Source organism: Arachis hypogaea, chromosome 19 (assembly GCF_003086295.3).
Source record: "Arachis hypogaea cultivar Tifrunner chromosome 19, arahy.Tifrunner.gnm2.J5K5, whole genome shotgun sequence".
NCBI classification, from domain to species: domain Eukaryota; kingdom Viridiplantae; phylum Streptophyta; class Magnoliopsida; order Fabales; family Fabaceae; genus Arachis; species Arachis hypogaea.
Window position 1 is genome coordinate 141,488,554 of NC_092054.1, and position 14,992 is coordinate 141,503,545.

General features: G+C 34.5%; 1 protein-coding gene and 1 pseudogene across 2 annotated transcripts; one reads left to right on the forward strand and one right to left on the reverse strand.

Annotated features, from left to right (window-relative positions):
* Positions 1–7,734: 7,734 nt before the first annotated feature.
* On the reverse strand, positions 7,735–12,241 carry LOC112775389 (heat stress transcription factor A-5). Of its 2 annotated transcripts, none has more exons than XM_025818974.3 (3): positions 11,742–12,241; positions 10,528–10,831; positions 7,735–9,282 (listed from the first exon to the last, which is right to left on the reverse strand). In XM_025818974.3, the coding sequence occupies exons 2-3, from the start codon at positions 10,762–10,764 to the stop codon at positions 8,080–8,082; spliced, it is 1,440 nt and encodes a 479-aa protein (XP_025674759.1). In that variant the 5' UTR covers positions 10,765–10,831; positions 11,742–12,241; the 3' UTR covers positions 7,735–8,079. The 2 variants fall into 2 exon arrangements, with proteins under 2 accessions (XP_025674759.1, XP_072084964.1); XM_072228863.1 differs by having other exon boundaries at positions 10,528–11,582; positions 11,742–12,199.
* Positions 12,242–13,702: 1,461 nt separating this feature from the next.
* On the forward strand, positions 13,703–14,621 carry LOC112778902 (uncharacterized; annotated as a pseudogene).
* The last annotated feature ends 371 nt before the right edge of the window (positions 14,622–14,992 follow it).

Sequence of the window (14,992 nt, forward strand, 5' to 3'; positions counted from 1 at the left end):
CTTTAATCCTTTTTTTTTCTTTTCTCTCTTCCCTGCTGCCCCTTCTTTATCAACAATCAGTGTTAAACCTCTCTTCTTCCAATTTTTTTCCATTCCGTTCACTATGTCCACTTCTAGACAAGCCCTTAATTTTAATGCTCCTACCCTTACCTCTGTTGGTCCTGTTGGTTGTACTGCCCCTATTGGTCCCGCAGCTGCTGTTTGTTCTAATAGAGTTGACCCAGGCTAAAAATATATTAGTACTATAGAAGAAGGAAATACCAATGATACTGTATGTAATTTTTGTGGAAAAATTATTAAAGGAGGCATCACACGGGCAAAAGAGCATTTAATGATCAAGCCTGGAAATGTTGCTGGATGTAAAATGGTCCCAAAGGATGTTATTGCTGAATTATGGGAGTATTACAATCAGAAAAAGAATCGAGGAAGACAAAGTGCCACACCAGGAAGCATCGAAGAATAGAGTGTCAATGCTAGGAAACTTGACCTAGAGAGTTTGTGGTTTGGATTGTCGGAGGAAAATGCTCAAGGGATTGATGAACCTCATAATCCAGCTCCAATGGCAGTAGCTAGAGGGGGGTGCAACTAGTATGAGAAGTCCAATGGACTTGTTTGTTAGAAGATCTGAAACTGCCATTGCAAGAAACAAAAGAGAGAAATTGAGGCAGCAGAACATCAAGGAAGCATGTAATAAGGAAGTAGTTCATAGATTTCATCGATACATAGCACGGTGGTTCTACCAAGCTAGGATTCCATTGAAACCAGTAAAGTTGAAGAGTTTTCAAGATATATTGTGGAATGTTGGAAGCTTTAGTCCCAATTTACCTGCTCCTAGTTATCATGCTCTAAGCATTTCGCTGCTTAATGAGGAGTTGGAATACACCAAAGGATTGTTGAAGGGTCATAAAGAACAATAAAAAAAAGTGTGGCTGCTCTATTATGTCAGATGCTTGGACGGATAAGAGGCAAAGGAGCATTATTAATTTTCTTGTAAACTCTCCAGCTGGGACAATATTTTTGAAGTCTATTAATGCTTCTGATTATGTGAAGACTGGTGAGAAATTATTTGAGTTTCTTGATGATGTTGTGGAGAAAATTGGTGAGCACAACATTGTTCAAGTTGTAACTAATAATGGGAGCAATTATGTTCTTGTTGGTAAGTTGCTGATGGAGAAAAGACCAAATTTGTTTTGAACCCCTTGTGCTGCCCACTGTTTGGATTTGATGCTTGAGGACATTGGGAAGTTACCATTAATTCAAAAAACCATAAAAATGGTAATTTCTTTGGTTAGCTTCACTTATAGTCACTCTAGCATGTTAGCTATGTTGAAATCATGCCCTCCTTTTGGAATCATGTCAAGTACACCCTTAAGATCATGGGCCCTCTTGTTCGGTGCTTAGACTTGTTGATGGGGAGAAGAAGCCACCAATGGGATATATTTATGAAGTAATGGAGAAGGTAAAAGAATGCATCATGAAAATATTTCTTAATGATGAGAACAAGTACAATGATGTTTTTAAAATCATTGACAACAGATGAAATTGCCAACTTCATCGTCTGTTGCATGCAGTTGGTCATTTTCTAAATCCCGAGTTGTTTTATGACAACCCTTGCATTGAGCTGGATTTAGACGTTACAAAGGGGTGGTTTGAGTGCATACTAGATTGGTGCCAAGTCAAGCTGTGCACAGAAGAAGATATTAGAGGAGCAAGCACTATACAAGGCCGGCTATGGACTTTTTGGATCAGATTTCGCAAAATCTCAAAGAAAAAAGATTTCACCCAGTAAGATTATTATAAATTTTACAAAGCTTTATAAATTTAGTTCGATTAGAAGCTTAGACAAATTTATTTTAATTTTATAGCATTTTGGTGGCGGACATATGGGCATGAAGCTCCAAACATGCGAGACCTTGCTATCAAGATCTTGAGCTTGACTTGTAGTGCTTCAAGATGTGAGCGCAATTGGAGTATATTTCAGCATATTCATACTAAAAAAAGAAATAGTCTTGATCATGAAAGGATGGAGAGTTTGGTCTTCATAAAGTATAACCAACAACTCATAGAGAGGTACAACCTTAAAGATGAAGTTGACCCTATTGCACTCAATGACATTGATGAGTGTAATGAGTGGTTAGTTGGAGAAATTGGAATTGCCACCTTTCGAGATGATGATAATGTGAAAGATGATGCTGATTTAGTACATCAAGATGATAACACTTTGAGTTGAAACCTTGTGTTTGAAGCAATGGGGGCACATGAGCCTACGACAAATACTAGGAGAAACAACAAAATAGAAAAAGAAAGGAACCTGCAACAGCAAGGGGTGGTGCAAGTAGTGGACCAAGTCGGTCTAAGACTTCAAAAAAAGGAAAAGGAAAGGAAGTAATTGTGGAAAAGGAAGACGAATCAGAATTTGAAGTTGAACATGATTCTGAAAATGAAGAAGAACCAGAAGATGAGATTCAATTTAATGATACTGAATCAGAGGATGATGAGGAGGCAGAGGGACACGATAATAATCGTATTAATTTGGATGAATTTGATAAGACCTAGAATGTAGATGGTTCATAGTTTTTATGTTTTATGTCTTTTATTTTATGGCTTGCTTATGACTTTTGAGTTATAATTTGCACTTGATGTTATGTTTATTTGCTAAATTTGCTACTATATTTGCTATATTAATTGGATGTTTTATGACTAGAGAGTTGCTTATATAGATAGATTTTATAATTTATTATATTTATAATTTTTCTGCATGTTTTTTTGTACATATATATGTATTTTTTAGGTAATCCGCCATTTCCGCCATCTGCTATAACTTTATGGCGGATTTTTTGGCTCACCGCCATGAGCCGCCATCAGCAATAAAAACCTATGATTTCAATTGTACTTAACTATCTTAATCGATTTTTTTATCCCAATGAATTTTATAGCTACTTTGGCTATAAGATATTGATATTGCTAATTTGGTTTGAATTCTATTAATGTAATACTAATTTTTATTGATTAATTTTTTTAAATGATATTTACAGATTTTTGTCCATGTTTATTATTTTTGGAGCACATTAGAATGCATGTAAAAGCACATACCATAATTTTTTTTTAAAATTTCATAAGGATATAGCCACGATTTAAAAGCGTGACAATAGGTTTACCCATCTAGGTACATTTTAGAAAGTGTGGTTGTATGTCCTCTGAAAGCGTAGCCAAAATCAACCCAATTGGCACGTTTCTGAAAGTGTGGCTGTATTTTCATTTTTTTTTGGTACGCTTTTAAGCGACGGAATAAATGAAAGCGTGGCAAAAAATAAAGCATGCCAATAGATCGAGAAAAGTGTGGCGATAGAGCAACTGACACGCTTGTAGATGTGACCCTTTCAAAAGCATGCCGATAGCTCAAAAAGCGTGGCAAAAAGCTATCGCTGCGTTTTTTGTACTTTTTGGCATGTTTTAAAAGCGTGGCAAAGGCTAATTTTCTTGTAGTGCAACAACCATGATGCGGAGAATTATTGAAAACTCCAACGGACATTTACTTAAGAACCAGAGAGTTCTTCAATCTAGTACATTTTGTTGTGCTGCATGTTCTCAGAAAAAATTAATTGTAAGGCCATCACCAGTAAAAATTGGATTTGAGTCCCCTAAATTTCTAGAAAGAATTCAAGGAGATATATGTAGACCAATTCATCCACCATGTGGATCCTTTAGATACTTTATGGTATTAATAGACGCATCTTCGAAATGGTCATATGTGTGCTTATTATCTTCTCGTAACTTGGCGTTTGCGAGATTATTTGCTCAAATGATTATATTAAAAGGACAGTTTTCAGAAAATCCAATCAAAACAATTCACCTTGATAATGCTAGTGAATTCACCTCTCAAGCTTTCGATGCTTATTGTATGGCCAATGATATAAGTGTTGATAGCTCATGTTCATACACAAAATGGGCTAGCAGAGTCACTAATTAAACGACTTCAACTGATTGCTAGACCTTTACTTATGAGAACAAATCTCCCAACATCGACTTGGGAGCATGCTATTTTACATGCTGCAGCACTTATTCGCCTAAGGCAAACAAGTTACCACCAATTCTCTCATCTACAGCTAACTTTTGACCAGCAGCCAAATATTTTTCATTTGAGAATATTCGAATGTGAAATATATGTTCCAATTTCCTTGCCTTATCACACCAAAATAGGACCCTAAAGAAAATTGGGGATATATGTTGGTATAATTCTTCCTCTATAGTGAGGTATCTTGAGATACAGATTGGAGATGTATTTAAAGTCCAATTTGCAGATTGTCATTTTGATGAATTAAAATTTTCAACATTAGGAGGAAAGAATAAACAAATTAATTAGAATGCATATCCTTGATGCATTTAGATCCTCGATCAAGGCAATGTGAATTAGAAGTTCAAAAGATCATACATTTGTAAGGACTAGCAAATGAGTTGCATGATGCATTTTCTAATACGAAAAGGATAACTAAATCCTATAAACCAGCTAAAAATTCTCCAATTCGAATTGATGTCCCAGTTGGACAAATGGTCACTGAAACAAATTCACGCCAAAAGCGTGGTAGACCTGTCGGTTCTAAAGACAAAAATTCTCAAAAAAGAAAAGAGGTAAATACTATTCCCGTTAAAAAACATAAAGACATAGTAAAGACACCTGCAGTTGTCCAAAATTCTTATATAATTTTGACGCCAAAAGACGTTCAGGTACCTGAAAATTGTGAAAATGATAAAATCTCGATAAGTTGTGTCTTTATAGGAGTAAAATGGCATCGAAATAGAATCATTATCAACGAAATATTTGCATATAATGTGGTATTACACATCATGCGTGAAAGTAAGGATCTTGAGTAAAGAATAGTCGAAGAATGTCAACAACTGAATGTTTGGCCAAAATGTGAAGAAGCTATGAAGGCTGAGTTAGACTCACTTGCAAAATGTGAAGTCTTTGGACCTGTAGTCCGTACACCAGAAGATGTAAAACCTGTTGGATACAGATGGATATTTGTGAGAAAACGAAATGAAAAGAATGAATTTATACGCTACAAAGCTTGACTTGTGGCGCAAGGTTTTTCACAAAGGCCCATATATTATGAAGAAACATATTCCCCTATAGTAGATGCAATAACATTGCGTTATTTGGTCAGTTTATGACCATAGGCTACATATGCATCTAATGGATGTAGTGACAGCTTATTTATATGAATTATTAGATCGTGATATCTATATGAAAATCCCTGAAGGATTAAAGATATCTAAACCATCCAATGAATATTCGCAGGGGTTATACTCTGTTAAATTACAAAGATCTTTATATGGTCTAAAGTAATCTGGACGAATGTGGTATAATAATCTTACTGAGTACCTGGCTAAAAACAAATTCAAGAATGATGATATCTGCCTATGTTTTCACAAAGAAATCTGAATCTGGATTCATTATAATTGCTGTGTACGTGGATGATTTAAATATCATTAGAACCCTTGAAGAGATTCCAACAATTATACAAGCTCTAAAAAAAGAGTTTGAGATGAAAGATATTGGAAAGACTAAATTTTGTCTTGACTTGCAGGTCGAGCATACAAAAAATGGGATCTTTATTCATCAAACAACATACATAGAAAAGATCTTGAAAAGATTTTATATGGATAAGTCACATCCATTAAGTACCCCAATGATCGTAAGGTCTTTTGATGTGGAAAAGGATCAATTCCGTCCTAAAGAAGAAAATGAAGATATCCTTGGTCCTGAAGTACCATATCTTATTGCCATTGGAGCGCTAATATGTATTGTTAATAACACACGATCCAATATATCATTTGCTGTGAACTTACTAGCAAGGTATAGTTCCTCTCCAATAAAAAAATATTGGAATGGAATCAAACAAATCTTTCGATATCTTTATAGAACGGTTGACATGGGATTGTTTAATCCATATGGATCCAAATCACAATTACTTGGCTATGCAGATGCAGGATACTTGTCTGATCCACACAAAGGGAGATCTCAAACAGGATACCTGTTCACATATGGTGGTACAACTATATCATGGAGGTCCACAAAACAGACGATTGCAACAATATCCTCTAATCATGTAGAAATACTAGCGATACACGAAGCTAGTCACGAGTGTTTTTGGCTCAGGAGTTTAATCTAATATATTTTGTCATCGTATGGACTGATTGATCATAAGATAGCTCCAACTGTTCTGTTTGAAGATAATACAGCATGCATTGCTCAACTTAAGGGTAGATACATCAAAGGTGATAGAACAAAGCATATTTCTTCCAAATTCTTCTTCACTCATGACCTTCAAAATCAATGAAAAATTGATGTCCAACAGATCCATTCAAGCAATAATCTGGCAGATTTATTTACAAAGTCACTTCTAAAATCCTCCTTTGAAAAATTGGTACATCAGATTGGGATGCGCCGATTTTGAGATATTAAATGATGTCGACAAGAGGGGGAGACTGTACTCTTTTCTTCTTGGTCAGGTTTTTTCCATTGGGTTTTTCTTGACAAGGTTTTTAATAAGGCAGTTCCCATCACAAAGGATATTGTACTATTTTTCTTTCACTCAAATTTTTTTCCATTGAGTTTTCCTTTAGTAAGGTTTTAACCAGGCATATTCCTAAATGCTCATCCAAGGAGGAGTGTTAAGATAAGTATGATGATGTGGATGCCCATTTAATGGGCGGTTCACTCTTTCCAAGATGAGAATTCATCTTCTCAAAACAGATTGAAATTAATGAAATTAAAAGGCACTACTCTTGTACGTATATAAATAGGCATGACCTGATGTAAAAGCTACATACAACAGTAATAATAAAATCACTTCTCTCATTCTTCATATATTGTTCCTCTCTTTCTCTCTTTTACAAAAATAAGCTACTACATATATTAGTAGATATATATAAATCATCTCTATTATATTGAGATAATTATATTGGTGAATATTAATACTAAATTATCTATTTATGCTTTTTTATTTTATATCTATTTCTTCTTTTTATTTATTTATTTTACAATACTAATATCTCCATTCTTTTTTTAATTCAACTTCTCCTAATAATCCTAAACCTTATATAGATGACCATATAGATACCTAGTTGACTTTGACTAACTATATATATTTGTTGCTGATTTATATTTTGAAAATATAGCAACGTATATATATAAAAGTAAATATTATGATATGCCACCATTTACTTTTTGTCACATTAAAAAATAGGTAAAATTGCAAACAAGTGTCAAATTGAGTCACAGTTAAACTTTGAATTATTAATGACATTCATTAAAAATATTTTTTACACACTAAAATCGATCATTATATATTTGTATATAAATATATATATAATTTAATTTATTTATAATATATATTTTATATTAATAATTAATTTTAATATATACTAATACGAATAGATATTATTTATTACTGATACCAATTACCAAGGACAGAGGGAACTCACGGTTTAGGGTAGAGAGCATTTATTTTCTTTTTGCATCTTGAATCTTGATCATTTAAGAAAATGTTTCGAAATTTCAATTTATGTTAGCTCCCCAATCCATTTCGTAATGTAACGGAAGTTTGACGAAATTCACCACCAAGAAGCAATTCTTTCTTCAAAGTTCGTAAATATTTTTCGTATTTCCTTCACCAAGCCGTAACAATTAAATAAAGAAAAATAGAAACAAATCATAGACAAGCAGAAGGGTATTATAAGTCGTGTTTTACGACAAAGTTACTTTTATTATCTATGCATAAACAATAATGTCAGGGACAACACCCCATTTAGTTTACACTAATTCCTACTCAATATACAACACCGCCAAGCAGCTAGATTACATTGCATGCACCAGTCTCCAAAGCAATCACAAATTCTATATTTTTCAGAGGCAGTAAGCCTTATAAAGGCCAAACATTGTATACCTAACAATTTCAGTCTCCTGCGACATCACACAAATTGATGTCAAGTGTCAAACTATGTATGTATATGGTATGGAATAATCATGCAAATGTTACATACTATTACTATAACGAGTGCTAAATTACAGCATGCTTAAAGTGTAAGCTGATCCATGTTCTTAACATTCCTTGCATTCAACCTTCCTTCATCTTGCTCATCGCATGGGTTTCCTCTGTAATTGGATATTGCCTCTTCATTGTCTGAGCAGCCTGGTCTTTCAGTAAGGAACTGTTCCCAAAACACATCATTTACCCTGTTTGGCTGAGTAACTTGGTTGTTACTTGGAGTTTCCAGGGAAGAAGCCAAATTGGTTGCATCATTAGCTTGGTTTCGGTTTGAGAAAACTCCACCATTGGATTCTTTACTGTTGGAATGAAACCTAGGCTCTGCCAGCTTGCCAATTTCTTGAGAGTCTATTTGGGATGCTTTTGCTGAGTATGAATTTCTATTGACCTTAAACGGGCACGATGCCAAAGTAAGTTGGCAGGATATGTGACTATCACCTTCTTCACTACTTGGCTCCAACGTACACAGTTTTGGGCTCTCAGCATTCGTCGCTCTTTGTGATAAACATGAATCCATCTTGAAAGTAAAAGATGCCCCAGTATCAGCAAGCTCCAATGTTTCTGGTGCAAATGGAACAGATGTTCTTGTCTGGATTCCTGTTTGTTCTCCTTCAGATATTTTCTTCTGTGGACTTTCCCCATCTTCATTTGAACTTTGTGTGCTACGTGACACTAAGTTCATATCTGACACAGCTGGTGACAATTCCAGTCTGAGTTTGTTCGAGAAATCTTGATGGAAAACATTCCCAAATTCCATTCTAAAATTGTTGGGATTGTCCACAAAACTACTTTCTACAACAGGTTGCATGTCATCAACTTGAGGCAATCGTCTTTTCTTGTTATATGCTGATAAATCCATGGACTCAATTTTCCGGGAAAACTGCTCAACAAAAGTAGGATTCTGAAGAGCCTTCTCGAAAATGTTCAGCAAATGTTTCTGCCTCTTCTCCATACCATCTAATCGCTGCTGAAACTCTTCTAGATGAAGCTTCGCTGTTGATTGATGTTGCTTGAAGCTGAAAATATTAGATTCAATGGAAGATTTCTCACGGTTAAGTTTTTCGATTTCTTCCTCAAATGCTGCCCTTTCTGGATCCACAACAGAGCCGGGAGGATGACTATGACTGTGAATAGGTTTTCGGCGGTGGATATTCTTAAGAAGATGCTTTTGGTCTTTTATAAAATCATCATTAGCAAACTCCCACCGTTCAGGATGTATTTTGTGAAATCCCTGACCAATGAACACACATGAATGAATAAACCAAAACAAAATTAAACTATAAAAAACTTGTCCAGCTTCCCCCTTAAAAACAGAAATCAATGTGGGAGGGGAAATGGGTCAATGAGCAGAGCTTTTAAAAATCAATTCAATTGTATCTTCTCTTCCAATCTGTTTGAAACACTAAGCAGGAAGAGCAAACAAATAGCTCTTATTAGAAAAAAAAATGGATACCTACTAATGGAACAAATAGATGAGTCTTTGAGGAGCATATCAAAATTCAGATTCAAATATCAAACATGCCTATCATCATGTCATTATTAAATAACTTACCCATAACTATTTATTGAGCTTTGTTGATTCCTAAAACTCAACACACTTGCTTCACTTGTTGAAGACAACCAAGCTAGTTCTTATTTGTACCCCTGAAGAAAAGTAGAAAACCAAACATTGACAGTATTTCACCGTAGTAATCTTTCTTAGTAGCTGCTGTTTCTAGCTGGTTGCTATTTGTACTATGATGGTTTTTAGTATATAAGTCTAGCCATAAAGGGTGGTGACATCACCATACTCCTACAACACCAAGAACCCTAAATTCTAAGATTCTAACAACTTCAAAGAAATAAGATGCATGCAACATGCATGCTTTGCCAATAATACAACATCAAAATCCAGGATTAACATCTGAACACATTTGGTTTCATATCTGTGCGAAACCAAAAGCAACATTCTTCCTATTTTCCTCTCCCTAATGGGAAAACACTAGTGTACTTTATTAGTGTATGTATTAGACTTGCTGAAGACTGATCACAAATCCTTGACGCGATCCAAACCCTAACCTAACCAAAATCTTTCCTTTTGAGCTCTAAAACTATTAAATTCACACTCCATACCCAAGGATCAAACAACAAGAAAGCAACACTACCATTGACCAACCGTATCTTCGAACATCATCTGTAATTTAAACTAACGACCATATTTCATTCTACTGTTTCAACACCATCAATGTATTAAATCTTGAGTAAGTTCAAGTTGCAGATAAACTTCATTTTCAGATTCAAACCTAAACTCTCCGTTGATTTCACCACAATAATGATCATTGATGTCATCATACAAATCAAAATTTCCATTCAATTTCATCGCACTATCAAAGGTAACATAAAATTGAATTATAGCCAGCAAACAGAACACAATGACAAAATAAGTATAAGCACCAATTCTATATTATACTTGCGAATCGAAGGAACAACAACTCACATAGGTATTAAGCTGGCGGATGAAGCTAGAAAAGTTGTTATGCTTGAAATAGGTAGGTAGAAGAAGACGCGCAAACTCCGGCGGGTTCCAAACAACGAAGCTGTTGTTGGTGGAGCTGTTCCAAGAAACGATGTCATCGGTGGCGGAATCGTCAACCATGTCATAAGTCTTCAACAAGAACGGCGCCGGTCCACCTCCTGCTCCTCCTCCGGTGGATTGCGGCGCTCCTCCCTCCATTCCAGATCCTTCTAGAAAATCCTCTCCTTCTCGAAGTAATTAGAGAATAATTGGAAAGAAAGAAGACCTGCAATTCCGGTTCCAAACGTAATCAAATCGGGACAGTTTAGCAAGGTTGCGAGAACCAAACCGGTCATTGAACTGGTCAAGTGGCGGGTTAATTGGTTCAATGGTCCAACCGTAGTTGAATCGGTTTAGTTAAATATACAATAAAATTATTAAAAATTTAATATACAATTTCAAATATCCAAATTCAATGATTTCTAAACTAATAAAATTCAAAATTTTGTAATTTCATTTAATAACTTGTCCATATTTTATCAGTAAAAATTTACAAAGGGATTAAGATCTCTCCTTGCTGGGAATAATGCATAAAAAACCAGTTGCATCGATCTCTTCTTTGATTCCCAGTGTAAAGCAAAATAATCCTTAAAGAACTTTACTCTACTCCCAGCTTCCCCAAACTCCTCCTCAAACTTCTTCTTCCAGAGGTCATTATTCCCAGACAGGTACCCCAGTTCTGTACACAAGCAAGCCACCCTAGCCACAACAACACTAGGAAGACACTCCAAAATCATCATCTTAAGTTCTGTGGGGACAGGAAACACGGTGGAAGGTCCACAGCTTTGTCACAAAGATCAATCAATAATCGCAATGCAAGCCTATCCTTAACCATCTTCCACAACTCAAAAATCTCACTTTATTGATCAACAACAGCATCATCATCAAAATTATCCTTGGATTCAAAATTTTCCAGCATCAACCTCAAGGGCTTGGCAAATTTACGGTTATCCATAGTATTCAAGAAAACTCAGCATCTAAAGTCGAGAATCCAAAAACAGAAAAACTAAGCAAAAAATCCAAACTCAGAATCATAAAACCCAGCAACTCAGAATCACACAATCAGAGTTGTTAACAAATTGAATAACAGAATCAACTCAAAACAAGCAAAAATAAATTGAAGCAGAAGTGCTTACCCGCGGCGAGGGAGGAAGGAAGTGACGGCGGCGACGGAGAAAGGAAGTGAACTCGGTCAAAGAGAGCGAGAGAGAGCGAGAACAGGGAAGCGAGCTCAGAGAGAGAGACAGAAAGCTCGAAGAGACGACGACCGACTGACCCAGCAACGGCAACGCCACGGGCTCGACGCGGACCTTCGTGCAACGGCGAGGAGGAGACGAACGATGAGAATAGGGCCGAGCAGACCTTTCCACAGGCGATCACGGCACTCGCGAGGAGAAAGGTTCGGCGACCTTCTTGACTGTTTTGGTGATGAGTTTGGGATGGTAGCTGGTGGGTGGTGGCTGCTCTGAGAAGGGTATTAGGGTTTTATGTGAGCGAGAGAGACCCGGAGAGGAAGGGGTGGGGTGGGACTTCTTTTTCTGATCTGTGTTTTTGAGAGAGAGAGAGAGAGAGAGAGATTGACTTCTGCACAAAATTGGCGTGCGGATGATAGTTGTTTTGCCAAAGGAAGCTGCCAAAATTGAAAATACACACCAACTAGATTTTGGAATTTTGGGAAAATAAAAATTATTTTTTTATTCTATTATATAAAAAATAATTTTTATTTGTAAGCTTAACATAAAATTAATGTGACATATTTTTTAGAATATTTTTTATTTATTTTTTAATTTATTAAATATAATTTAAATTAATTTAATTAAATATTTAAATATTATATAATTTAAAATAATGTATATCAATTAATTGATTTAATTTTTATAATATATAAATTTATAGACTAAATAAAATAAAATAATTTATTATTTATTTAAATTAAATATAATAAATATAAATTAATTTAGTTAAAAATTTATTATTTTTTAGTTTTTCATATATAAAGATGACTGAATAAAATTACAAAAATGATTTTTTTATTACTTTTGTTATTTTAATCTTTTTTTCTCTTTAGATGTAATTTGGTTTTATATTAACTTTGTTTATTTAATGATAAAATATATTCATATTAATTATATTATATATTAGTCTATTTTTTCTATATATTTTGATTTTTATAATTGTTACTTAACTCGTTATTTTCGTTTTTTTGAATTATTTTTATTTTTTTTATGACTAGATAATTAAAAAAATAAAGCAATGAGAGAAAAAAAAATACGATAGCTATAGACAAAAACTAAGAAACCAAAACAACATCATTTTTCAGCATTATTATTATTAATATGAACTTCATTATTTTTTTAGCATTCTTTAATATGAGCTTTATTTTATTAAGTGTTTAACTATGTAAAATTATATTATATATTAGTATATAAAAATCAATTATTTCTTTAATTTGTTCGTCTAATATGTTTTATATTAGAGAAAATTTCACTTCCCTCCTTTTTGTTTTATAAATGTACATTTTTCTTCCTTCTAATTTTTAAAAAATTTTCTCTTTAATCCATTTTAAACTTTTTGTATTAACTAATGTTAACTTTATCCATTTTTTAAGAAAAAATAAATTATTTTTTAAAAAATACCCATTAACAAAAATTTTATTTTTTATCATTAAATTTTGCTTACCAAAATATCCTTTAATAAATTATTCTTTTATTGGTTAAATTGTATTTTTTAAAAAATTTAATAATTATATTATTTTTTTAAAATACCCTTCAATAATTTTTTAATTATTAAATTATAATTTTACCAAAATTTTTGTTAACAATTTTTTTATATTTTACTATTAATTTTTCGATATCTATATATATTATTTTAACATTAAATAAAAAATTTTAGTAAGATTATTTTTTGGAAAAACTACCATTTGTACCCATAAATTTTGCGAACGCTGACAAAAGTACCCATCAAACAAGAAAACTAACGTTGTATCCATGAAAGATGGGTTCCGTGTGACAATAGTATCCAGACCGTGATTTTTTGTTAATTTTTTAATAAAATTCCCAAATTAACCCTTCTATCTTCATCCCCAAATTCCAAATTTCACAACCCTAATCCTTTTTCTTCCTCTGCACCTCCGGTGAGTTCCCACGAAGCCCTCCAAGCCACCTTCTCCAACCGCAAACAAGATTCCCATTCTCGATCTCAATCCTCTCTCTTCTCCATCTCCGTCTCCATCTTCTCTGCCTTCTTCATCATCAACTCCCTCGTCTCCCTCTTTGACGCACACAACTCAAACGACGCCGTTGGCTCCGTCCTCCAACTCCAGCTCCTACCAATCGCCCTCCTCTTCCTCTCTTACTCCCTCCTCTCTCTCTTCACCTTCCCCCTCCCTCTCCCCTCATCATTATTAGAACTCCTTGCCGCCTTCGCCTTCGTCCAAGAGTTCCTCTTGTTCTCTACTTTCAGAGGAAGGATCCAAGCGGGGTCGAAAACCGTTACTACAGTCTCTTGCTGGTTCCCATCGCTGTATATGTTTTCTCCACTTTTCTTGAATTGAAGTCTCCGGGCTCCGCTTTCCCCAAATTGGGTCGTGGAATGGGCTTCATCCTTCAGGGCACGTGGGTCATTCAGATTGGCTTGGCTTTGTTCTCCGGCTAGGTGGCGCAAGGGTGCTCCCTGCACCAGCTGAGCAGGGGAAACTATACTCTGAGGTGCAAGGGCCACATGGACTACCACAGAGCCAGCGCCCTTGCCACGCTTCAGTTCAACTGCCAACTTGCTCTCATGGTTGTTCTTTCTGTTGGTGCTTATTCGGTAATCTCTGCGAGGAAGGGAGGATCTTTAGAATCTTCTTCTGCTGCTGCCAGTTACAGGCCGATTAGTTTTGCTGAGATGCAGCAGTTGGAGAATTCCATGAATTTCACTTTGGATTCTAATGATAATGATGGTGAAGAGAGATAGAAGGGGACTGTTGTTGAACATGGTAATGGGTTGCGAAATTTGAAATTTGGGGAAGAAGATACAAGGGCTAATTTGGGAATTTTATTAAAAAATCAACAAAAAATCACAGTCTGGATACTATTGTCACACGGAACCCATCTTTTATGGGTACAACATTAGTTTTCTTGTTTAATGGGTACTTTTGTCAGCGTTCGCAAAATTTATGGGTACAAATGGTAGTTTTTCCTTATTTTTTAATATCAATATATATTAATTGTTATATATATTAACAGTAATAAGATTTTTTCGTTAACAATTTTTTATATTTTATTATTAATTTTTTGATATTTATATATATTATTTTAACATTAAATAAAAAATTTTAGTAAGATTATTTTTTAATATCAATATATAGTAATTGTTATATATATTAACAGTAGTAAGATTTTTT